General features: G+C 39.3%; 1 protein-coding gene across 6 annotated transcripts in view; it reads right to left on the minus strand.

The window, feature by feature from the left end:
• Nucleotides 1-8,608, minus strand: part of map7d1a (MAP7 domain containing 1a) — a 38,908-nt gene extending 30,300 nt beyond the window's left edge. For 2 of the 6 annotated variants that reach the window (XM_082551121.1, XM_082551124.1), the window contains exon 1: nt 8,159-8,608. In XM_082551121.1, coding sequence (XP_082407247.1) covers nt 8,159-8,228 — 70 coding nt within the window. In that variant the 5' untranslated portion in view covers nt 8,229-8,608. The remainder of the gene's footprint in view (nt 1-8,158) is intronic. The other 4 variants (XM_082551119.1, XM_082551120.1, XM_082551122.1 and 1 more) reach the window with 4 other exon arrangements.
• Between the last annotated feature and the right edge of the window lie 3,670 nt (nt 8,609-12,278).

Raw genomic sequence — 12,278 nt, forward strand, 5'->3', positions numbered from 1 at the left:
TTTCATCCCCAGAGGCCTGCATTGATCTTACAGTATTTTAAAATGTTGCATTTATTTAGAAAGTAAGCACTTTTCTTTTAATACAAATACAAAAAAAGTTCTGATTACATGAAATACGGTGAAAATCAGGAAACTGTAGGGAGACCAAGATGTGTTTACACTATACGAGGTATGCCCTTTAGCTGAAGAGAGACTGATCTAATATTAGCAGATAGGTCTGGTGACTGGACGAATAAAGGGCATGGAGCAGTCTTGTCTGGGATATTTTCAGAGCAGTAGAGTGGTATGAACAAGCAATACAATCCAAATCAAGACTTCCCTCTACTCGTCCTTCCTCTAGTGTACCAGAGAGAAGGGTGGTACAGCTCACTAATAATAAATTTAGGCTCCAGCACTGCCGCATCAGCTTCCTTCTAGAATCTTACAGTCAAGGCTAAAAGACAGGAGGTGGTTTGGGAATGCAGATGCATTCCAAGTAGCACTTTTTTGTGTTGCATTTTGTTTCTTAATGCATTGCATGAAGGTGCATTCAGTTTGTTGAATGTGCCTCGTCATTCTTAGGTCCAGTAATTTAAACAGCTTTTGCACATTTTATTTTTAAAAAATATATATATATTGACTATTAACAGTGATGCAGGTAAATCCCTCTAATCAAACTGGAAATGGGGCATCCTACCAACAGATCTAAAAATCTCACCAATATGCTTAACAAAATCCGTTGGACCTGGCTGGGAGAAAGGTTAAGTACAGTTGTCTTCATTTTTGTTCAACATACCTCGTAATCCCCAAATAATAATGAGCTCTGAGACTAGCTTTAACTCCAGCAGCTCAAAGTCATCACAGATGGTCCTGGACAAGTTGTATCTGTCTGGATAATCAGACGTATTACATATCAAAGGGTAGTGTTATATGGAAAAGACCAAAGGACCCAATGAGATAAATACAGGTTTTAGTAAAGCTAGTCTTCAAATTTATTTTCCAGAAGCAAATGGTGTTGGTGTCACAAGCATTTCATTTTAGAGGGAAGGGTATTAAAACTACAGCCTCAGGTCATTTTTATGTGTGACTAACAGCACATGTAATTGGACTGTGGAAATTAATAATAATAATAATAATGGATTGGATTTATATAGCGCTTTTCAAGGCACCCAAAGCGCTTTACAATGCCACTATTCATTCACTCTCGCATTCACACACTGGTGGAGGCAAGCTACGGTTGTAGCCACAGCTGCCCTGGGACAGACTGACAGAAGCGAGGCTGCCATATCGCGCCATCGGCCCCTCTGGCCATTGAGTGAATTGAGTGAATTAGTAGGGAATCAGGAATCAGCAGAGATATTTAAGTGACATTAATCAAAATGTAGGAACTACTATTTGCACACAAACCCTGGCGTTTGACATGCCATGCAATTTAATTTGTTATAGATGGTTCAAAGATAGACTGGTTTAACTCTAATCCTACCTTAATCCATATTTTCATGTTAAAGATACTATTTGTCTGTTTTTATAATTCAACTGTGAATTTCTGAAGCTCCGTCTATAGTTCTGAAGCTCCGTGTATCATGCAGGGTTGTGACACCGTTGACTCAGAAACATTTCCCAAAGTATTCAAAGCCACCTTTGTAGTTGTTGCTGCAACAGTTGGTATCTGCAGAACCACATTTTGCTGTGATGACACATGCAAACACACACAGGGACTCACAACGACAAAATAATCCTAGCTACACTTTGATGGCTGGCCATCACTGTATATATTTAGACAGCATGAAGATGATGATTATGATATATGGGAAGTTACAAATAAAAATAAACAAAAACACAAAAATATTGAACACCACACCCAACTTCTAACTCTTCCAACTCATTTTGATCATGGCTGTACACGTGTAAACTCACCTGACTGCATCTTTCAGGGTTTTAGTGTCATCACATTGACAAAGGCTACGTTCACACTGCAGGTCTTAATGCTCAATTCCGATTTTTTGATCAAATCCGATTTTTTTGTCTGCTCGTTCACACTACAAATAAAATGCGACAGCAAACGCTCTCTAGTGTGAACGCTCAAAGCGGCCCGCATGCGCAAAAGAAGATCTCACACACAACGCGCTCTGTTTAGACCCAGAGCAACAGTATTGTTTGACTGATGGCCCTTAATATAAAGACTTCGGTCTTCACGTTTCCCAATTTTTGCTTTAAGTTATTTTGTTATTTACATAATAATGTAAATAACCTAATAATGATCCTTATTGCCGTTTAAGAGAGGAGCGGTGCTTCAAAGGATAGCTGTAGATTTCTGTCAGAATCTGCAGATTATACAGTACAAATAAAATGTTTACGTTGTCTTCCCAACAGTTTCACTGACATCTACACTGGATGGCCAGGAAGCGTTCGCGATGTCTTCTCGGGCGCTTCTCTGGCGCTGATAATTGGCTTCAGTCTTGTGTCGGTGACGTAAAAGGCGGATTTAATGCGACTTGACCGTTCAAACAGCAGTCGCTTTCTAAAACATCGGATGTGTATCGGATTCAGTACCACATACGAAAGTGACCCAGATCGGATTTGAAAATATCGGATTTGCGCCGTTCACACTGTCATAGCATGATCGGATATGGGTCGCATAGGGTCAAAAAAATCGGATTTGATGCGCTTTCGCCTGCAGTGTGAACGTAGCCAAAGTCTACCCACAGACAGACATAAAAATGCTGGCCCACGTGTCTCCAGAAACACACAGACAAACACACAGTTTCACAAGGTAATAACAACAAGCCAAATTGTTGCAGCTGGTAAATAATGGTGTCTGTATGCACTTACTGATCATTGCTATATCCTGGAAGACTACAACAAAAGTTTAATTCTTACATCTGTGCAGAATCTACGAAGAACCCACACAACCAATATAAGTGGCTGATGCTGTTGACCCTATACCTGTGCATGGTAAACCCCTGCTGGTCTGCAATTTCTCTCTTTAAGTCAATTTGAAAAATAGCAACAGAAGTAGTAGTAGCTGGAAGTGCACAGGAAGAAACACTAGGACCGAATGGCCTAGTTAAAGTCATTGCAAGCTGTGTCGACATGTAGTTACATTACAGATTACCACCCAAGTTACAGCACAGGGTTTGAGGTCATTGTGTACCTATGGCATAGATTTAACGCACAAGCATAAATCCATGCAATGCTTGTTAATGGGGAGGGTTTTCCAGAGACTTCTCCCTTATAAGTTTTTTTTAATATAGATAAACATGTATATACAAAAACTTTTAAACATTAGATAAACCAATAAGGGCTTTTATTCCTAAAATAATTATCTTACTTTGATTGTTAGAAGGGTAAATTATTACAGATTATTCTGTGCACATCTTGAGTATTTGGAGAATTTGTCTCTGGATAAAATATTTGACTTGAAATTAAAGGTTAGCATAAAATGTTCTTTAACTTCTAAAATGAACTTGAGGATATTCGCACAGAGAAATAGCATACGAAATATTTATTGCTCTTGCTGCTTTATGTAAAAGCTATGACACTGATAATACTCAAATCATCTTGGTTTCTACAGTGTCAAACACCCTCAGAGCTGAGGCCCTTGTCACTGTCTCATTGCCAGTCCAGTGAGATTTTTGGCTCTTCTGTACTCAACTACAAATGCATCACTGTCAAAAGACTGCACTGTAGCTTTAAAAGCAGACCTCAGTGCCACAGTGTTGGCATGACTTCAGTCGGTTCTGTGTGACTCAGATGTTTCTGTTTTTCCCCTTTTCTCTCCCAACTTAAAACATGGCACGAGTCCCATTATAAAGTTCACTCAGTGTAGAGTTTGAAAATATCTGAACATGGCCACCCACAGTAGCCTTAGAAGAATAATCAATTAATCTTGATACCAAAAGAAAAGCATCATCTTCTCAAAGTGTGTGGTAAAGTGTTACAGTTCACTCCGTTTGCCAGTTTAATCCTTTCAAGCATGCATGAAGTTTGGCATTTCTTGTTAAAAAGCCAGATTAAGATGCCTGGAAAAATCCATTAAATAGACAATGTAATCAGTGATTGCGGCCACATATGTTGAATTAATTGGATTATGTAATATGGAGCCAGCTCACTGATTGGTCCTTTTGTACGCGCACCAAGTAATACAAAAATGAGATGGAAAAAAACAGTATAAAAAACTGCAGAATATCAGAATCAGGTTTTTAATGACACTACATGAACTGCAGAACATCTTGAGACAGATCACCATTCATTGCTCCCACCAACACCTATCACAGAGAACATTACACACTGATAAAACTGATGAAAATGCGTCATTAATGGAGTTAGAAATGCAAAAAAATGGAAATGACTGCACGACGTGGGCATAAAACGGGAATTCAGAGTCAGCAATCGAATGAATAAATCTGCTACAGCAGTGGAAATATTCTATTCAACTACTGAACATGCCAACATTTTTCACAGTAAATATATTTCTCTATTGATAGAGTGTTTTGGTCTCATCTGATCAGACTATATACTCTCAATAGTTCATTGGCTTGTCCAGATATTATGCATCAGAAGTTTAGATATACGTCTGTAACTGATGCTATCGGTATATTTTGCAACAATAAGCTTGCAACAGTTTTCAAAGAACTGTTTGCTTTTACTCATCATGAGATGTTTCTTGTGTGACACCTTGGAATTGAAACCATCGATTAGGACTGAACTACCTGATATTAATTTGATCGTAACAGAAATAGATTTCAACTTGTTCATTGGCTTCCCATCACTTTTTGCACCTCTGTGTTCAAAACGTATTCCCTGTGTCACTCCACTTTATAAAACGTACATATTTGTTTTATATGTGTGAATTACTTTGACTGTTACCGATATCAAGTGACTAGCGGCTAGTCACTTGATATCGGTAACAGTGACTAGCCCCATCAGAAATATATTTACAGAAAAACATGTTGAGTTGTTCAATACTTATTTGGCCTACTTTATTTGTTCATGGTCAAGACATGTACTAGTTCTGTTTCAGGCAATTTTTCAAATTTTTTTTTTTGATTGTTTCCTTACACCAATTTAGTAATCTGTCTCCTTGAGAATCCAATAAGTAAATACTTAATTTGAAAAGTGCAAATGCTGAATGGCACCATAAGGTGATGTCTTCTTCTTTTTTATTTTACTAAGATAGTATTGGGAGTTCTGCCCATACACTAATGAATACTTCCATCACATGTGACTAGCAAATGTAGTGTCATGAGCACTGGTTACTGCTAAGTTAATAATAAGTACTGGTGAAGGAAGCACCAGTGTGAAAGTTTCCAATCCCGTGTCCCCCAAATTCCAGAGCTAACTAGGTACACTGGAGCCCATAGAGGGTAGGATATAAAGATATGTCTTGGTGGCTCTTGGTACAGGTTGCGCACTCGGAGTATTTAATAGCATCCTGTATCTTTGTATCTTTAGAGACTACAAGCCATTCTCCATCTAATTACTTTACTTAGATCATTTAGATTGTTAATTAGCTCCAGTTCACACTGATAGTTTCACTGGAAAATTTTAACATTGTCCAGCCCTAACAGGAAAATCAATGGGCCACTTGGCCCTTCTACTTCCAGCATCCTTCACTCCTTTCTCACCTGCATTTTTATTCCACCTATGTACGTGTAATGTTTTGTCGCTGAATGACGCAAAGTTGCAACATTAGCACAGACAGACATAGAAACACAGTCAAAGTACTGTAAACCGGCTTTGTGGTAGTTTCTGTACAGTCTGGGACCACATTCCTGATGACATGCACACAGAGTCAACCTGCTAAAACTGATAATGGCAAGTTGTTTTTTAAGTATACTGCCAATAAGCCACTGCTCAACATACAAAGTAAAATCCATATCTTTTTTGATGTATATTCACAAATGTTCTATCACAATCTTTGTTTTTTAACATGGTAACAGATATGAATCTTAATATACTCCCAGTTGCCCACGTTAAACATTAGTGCTTTCACATTTACTCCACATATCCTCAGAAACCCATGAAAACATCACCTTAAGACATCATGACATTGCAAACAACGACTCCCCTCTGATGTTAAAAGAACCCACATTAGTCAGTTAATATAAAGGGGCGCATGTGACTCTGCCCTCTGTTAATTTGCAAACAAACCTAACAACCTAACAACCCCCCCAAATAAAAAAGTGCGGCACAGTTGATTGCATGTATTCCTTTGATTACATAATCACCCGTGCAAATGTGTAGCTGACAGATCTTGTTCACTACACGCTTGACAGGCAAAGCTGGTGGATTCTCCCTTATTACACAATTGACAACACTATGAGCCATCTTCTATTGACTCCGCTTACGCTTTCAGTTGTCACTGTAGTTATAGTCTGCTGTCTGTGTGTTAGTTCAAACCCTCTGAGATGCCAGTAAATGTTCTAGAAATTGCAGGTAGACGTAGAACATAGAGCTTGTTTTTTATCTTAACTGGTCACAACCTTGTTGTTCAAGTTAAGAGGACAACAAAGCCCATCTGTTAAACTGTGAGGGAATGAAGAACTCAAGAAGATGAAAGCCTGAAAATAAAAGGGCCCAGACATCTGACAGCCTATTTTACTGTAATCCATGCTTTCGCTGCCTTCAGTTGTTGTGTCAATTATTTGCTGAGGAGCCAAGAATACGTGTTTTTTGGAGGACATGATGAAGCAAGACATTTTTAGCAACTAGTGTACCCTTTCTTCACTTTCATAACTGAGCTCATAAAGAGGTCAAATGTTTATTAAAGCAACATACTGGATTTAATGTAATATCATGCTTGAGTCGAATGTAGCAATGCACGATTGCGTTGCTCACAAGGAGCATTGGATCTCTGATCATCAATGCATCAAAGAAACCTGGGGAAAGAACTTTTGATCATTTTTAATAAGCGTGGGAGCATAATAGTCTGGCTGACTTCATTACATGAAACATTAGAGTGGCCTGAAATCAGTCTTCTTCTTGTGAGAGTGTGCTAGCCTTCAATGCAAGCTTTATTCAGAACATTTTGAAGGCACCTACAATCAGAGTAAAGCATCTGTCCCCTCCTGCTTGAGACAGAGTCAAATCACACTGACCTCCCCCCACAGAGGAAAAGGAAGGAAGTTTTTTGTTATCAGACACATTGTATGTCCCCTTCTATTTCCAGAAACGGGCAACATGTCAATAATATACAGTAGTTTAACGTGGAAACCAAAATATTAGACCAGACTTGGTCGATCTGTCTTACATGAGAGATTTCACATTGGCAGACTTCCAGCATGGATATTCCATCTTGTCTCAGGCTCAGACATTTGTTACGACCGAATGGGAAAACTGTCTTTGAACTGCATGATTGTGGGATCACACCGTTTGTAACTGCACATATAAATCTGTAACTACGGCAAAGCTGGCCAGAGTGTGTTGCGGACTCTTCATCCTGCACTTTGGTCGGCAGCTGATCTCATTAAAATGTTCTAGATTTTAGGAGTTTGTTGATGCATCGCGGCACCAGCAGGGAGCATGACTGCACCTGTGCATAAACTATTCACTGAATTTGGAAAACATGCTCTGCTGGAGGAGAAGAGACGCAAAGAGGAGACCGCAAATGATACAAGACCGCCTGTGACTCCATCGTGTTAGTAGAGAGCTAAACATAACGTGAGGCGGGGGATGGGATGGGGTGAGACTAGTGAGATTACCTCATCTAGTGCAAATTGTGTTGTTATTATAACCCTTATAACCTGAGCTCTGTGCAAAAAAAATGGCAACAGACATTCTTTTCTTTTTTTTAAGAGACAACAACGGTCAGCTGATCGCACCGGTGTTTGACTTTTTCTCTACATTAAGATCTGCAAATTGATAAATCACCTCACAACACAGATTCAAATCTGCTCTGGGACTGAGGTGTTAAACTAGGCTGCGTTATCTTTACGCTTTATGAACGGTCTGTCTCCCTCTCTGCTCCCATAATAGATCAACATTAATAATTGATCCCACATTCATTATTCTCCATCACACTGTCGAGCCCGCAAACATTGTTTCCTAACCTCTAAATCTGACTCGACAACTATGTTGCGTCTTAAAACATTTCGTTGCAGACTGACAAAGGACGTGGATGACAAAGCACTTGTGCATGCTTTTGAATTCCCAAATTCCTGTCTATACTATGACTTACATGTTGCTGCAGGCAGAATATTTCCCTCCATTCCGGGAGCGATAGCCTCGCTTTCTGTTCTTTTGTTCATTCAAACATGCGAGTTTCGGCTCTTCCTCTCCAGCAGTCCTCTCATTCCTCAGGCAGGGATTCGGAGGTGGGGTGGGGTGAGGGGGGAGTTGGTCGAGTCACTCCAGTTGCATGAACTGGAAAAGGAAATCCTCCGGAGAGCGTCCAGATAGGTCAGAAATAAAAAATAAATAAACAAACGAAACCCTCGCCTGTACAGCCAGCTGCTGTTCACCGGTCACTGCGTCTCTGAAAAGTTAGATGACAAGGTGTCCGAGGGAATATGAGAAGAAAGAGAGGCAACAAGGAGGAGGGAGAGAAGTTTCTCACTCCACGACACGCCACAGCTGATGCTCTGCTGGTGCGAACGATCCCTCGCTGGCCTCCGGATCGGACTGTACCACTATCAACAAGGGGGACACTCTGGTATTATTTGTTAAGTTATCCTTAACGATACAGAAGACACGAATAATTACTGATACATTCGAATGTGCTTAGCGCAAGATTAGCACAGATTTCACTGACATCCCTGTATCTGTTTTCATGTTAAAAATATTTTTTCCCTAACCTCCCCCCGACGTTCTGATTGGTTCTCTCACCCACAAAAACTACAAGACTCGCAGCCGGTTCACAGTTCACATTCAAATAAACCTTTGACTTGTAAAGCGTACCTGTGTGCCTGGATGATATAGTTTAGTCTCTAGCTTGTCTAATTCATGAGTTGGTTAAAGCATTTTCCCCACATAAAAATGTACCTACATACTGAAACCCCACATAGGCGTGATCAGTACAACAGGTTTTCACGTGCTGCTGGGTAAATGCTAGTATATCATTTTTAACCTGCAGAATTCAAATGCCTTTCCGGGATTATAATCCAGCATGCGGCTTTACAGGTTTATCTAGGAATCAGAATAAAAGGAAAGGTGGCTTTTGTGTACTTTTAACCCCAGTTAAGTGCAGAAGGAAAACACCCCAAAGAAAAAAAGCTGAGTAGTCCACGTGATGATTATTGCAGCCTCCCAAATACTTCTTCTCTTCCTATAATCTTTAGAGACACGTTAAAGAAGATTCATCTGAGATTTCAGAGTCTAAACGAAACCAGACATTCCCAAGCACACACTACAGCAGTGAAACAATAGTAGAAGATGAATTTCCATAAGACAGCTCAGTCAAAATACATACATAAGGTTTTATTTTGGAATCTACTTCAGCCTACTGCATTGAGATAATAAAATTGTGCAGACTTTGTGTGCAGCTTGTGTTTTTTAATTGTGGCAAAAACAAGTCCCTAAAAATGGATCTTGATTACACAGCATTTCTAAGAACTCCACTGTGTCTTCTCATCTACCACCTGTGGATCTCCTACAGCATCTGCCAAGGTGGGGGCTGGGCCAGGCGCCCATCGGCACGCTTGAGAGGGGACACCCTGTCAAAAGGACCCCATTGGGATTCTTTTGTGCAGCTGTTGAGTTGTATTCACCCAAACCCCCAAGAGCCACCTGTCACTGCAACTTGAAAGTGGGGGGTGCTCAAGAAAGTGGGGGTTGGGTATGCTGCTGGAGTGTGTTGGTTTTGCCAAATTGAAGCCAAAAAAGTGTGACCACGTGTGTCTTAAAGTCTCCATGTACTTGTAATCATATTATTCTTAATCATCCTTGATAAATTAATCATGACTTAAATAAGTGGATTTCTCCCAGTAACCCTAATGTCATTGAATTATGTTGATTCAAGAGCTATCTATAATTAAATCACAGATTAGCGTCTTTTTTTAATTTTAAGATAAAAGGAGCAGTTAAGAGTTCAGTTCTTATTTCCTTCAAGTCAAGAACACATGGAAAGCAAGCAGAAAACATATTTCTTTGCTTTTAATTAAAGATCAATGGCTCCATTAGTCAGCCAAAAGCTCAAGAATGCTCAAAAATGTCATGTTTGTTTACGGAAGATAGAAGCCATAAGTGTGTACCAGGAACCTTAGAAATGTGTAAGCCCTTATTAAACTCTTTCATGTCATAGGACAAGGAAGAATTCCCGTACTTAGTGTAAACATTAACATCCTTTAACTAAACATATATCTGAAGTCATGAACAATCTCTGATACTGATGTGCTCTCCACATTTTGTTTTGACTAGGACATATTGACGCAAGGAGACTTAAAAAATGTAGATTTCCTGGGGAATAAAATATCTTAATCACTCATTTCATGCGAATGTCATTGAGGTCATTACCTGTTTTTGCAGGAAAGACATAAGAAATAAGAGTGTAATAATGTATTTTATATACAATCTATGCAATAAACAAAAATACTGAATGATATTTTTTTTACTTTTATACCACAACAAAAACAAGGTACAGTAGAGCTAAACCCTACACACAACACACTGCACAAAAGACCTAGTATTGAAGGCAAGCAGTCTGATAGGGAAATTAAAGCATACCTCAGTATCAGGAGCCATGTGTCCATTTATCAAGCATTCTAAGTAATGAGCCATTCAAAGTGACATGGATGCAAATCAGAAACTAAAAAACATCACATTTGGCCACCGTTAAATTTGTATTACATGTGCTGAAATGTTGCACAAATTCAGGAGGTTCAGCAATTAATGGCTCTTAGATCCTTTATTCCGTTTCTGTTGTGAATTCGTACCACTGTTTCAGTAACCCGTGAAGCTGTATATAAGCTAAATGCATATCTCATTAAAACTAACCCTGATCACTGTAAGCAGTTTATGCACTGAAAATAGGCAGAAGAGTGAGAATATGAGATTAAAGGGCATAATTGCATTAGTAAACACACTCCAGAAAAGCAGAAGAACAAAAGCTCAAAGTAATTTAAAGATATGGTTGAGAGCCTTAACATTCAAGGAACAACAGATAGTGCTGGAGAAAACAGGGCTGCTGAGGGGTTTCTGTGGAAACAGTAGTCTGCACTTAGATGTGCAGAATAACCCTAACCCTTTGTACCAGTTTGAATTTGGGTTGTTTGAACATGACCCAACAGGACCCCTGCTCTTGAAAGGGACAAGGTTGTTCAAAAAAATGATCAAAAGACTAATGTAAACCCAAACTGTTCAGGCATGACCGCAACATCCTGGTGAAGCTGATCTCTAATGCTTGCTTTTTTTGTTCCTTTGTATAATGGCTATATCCCTCTCAGGCACGCTATACATGTGTGTGTGTGTATATATATATATATATATATATATATATATGTGTGTATATATATTTATATATATGCAAAGGTCTAGTAGTTCTTTGTAAAATAAGCATCCTAGCATTTTTATATTGAGATTGCGACACGTAGTTGACCAATAAATAGTAACCGTTTCTTACATAGAGTAAAAAGCAAGTAAAATGTGAAAGTGAAAGAGATGCATGAGAACTGAATCATCTAAACAGCTGTCCATCAATCACCTTTGCAAATGGAAGAACTCCAATCTCATATTTTTGATTCTAAGAAATGGGGACTGACGCAAAGTCTAGAGGTCAGCTGCTATGAATGGCAAGGGCAACCCTCATCCTAGTAATGAAATAACAATAGCAGGAATGTTCAGAATGTCCCCAGAGAGCACTGACCCATCTCTATTTTAAGAAAAGGATGCATTTTAAGCAGCAAGGGCAGGTAGAATAAGGAAAGGGTAGATATGATTTATTACTGGAAAATGTTTGTTTGCAAGAACATATACTGTTTTTGCACAACACTGTAGCGATGTCACTAAAGCTGGAGTAGCTGTTTCAGATTGCTTTCAGGTTTCAGAAAGCAACACTGTTGCTTTACTGCACCATTGTCTAGACTCAACAGGGTGAAAGGGCGAAGGCACCTGCAGGGAGCCTGTAGGTTCAAATAATTTACGACTATGTTGTCTTTTGTTTCATGTAGTGTGATTTAATCATGTCCTACATTACATGTCACATTGAAAATGTGTGTGTGAGCCCTTGCAGAGTTACAGGGCGAGACAGAGTGTGGGAGAGTTGCTTCTGTCTTTGTGTGTGTCTCTGGGGCGCTGGAAGAAAGATCACTGTTTGGTCTGAATCATCTGAATGTAGTCTGCCTCTTATTGTGGGCTGGAGTTTT

Source organism: Aulonocara stuartgranti, assembly GCF_965226115.1.
Source record: "Aulonocara stuartgranti genome assembly, chromosome: 11".
Classification (NCBI taxonomy): Eukaryota; Metazoa; Chordata; class Actinopteri; order Cichliformes; family Cichlidae; genus Aulonocara; species Aulonocara stuartgranti.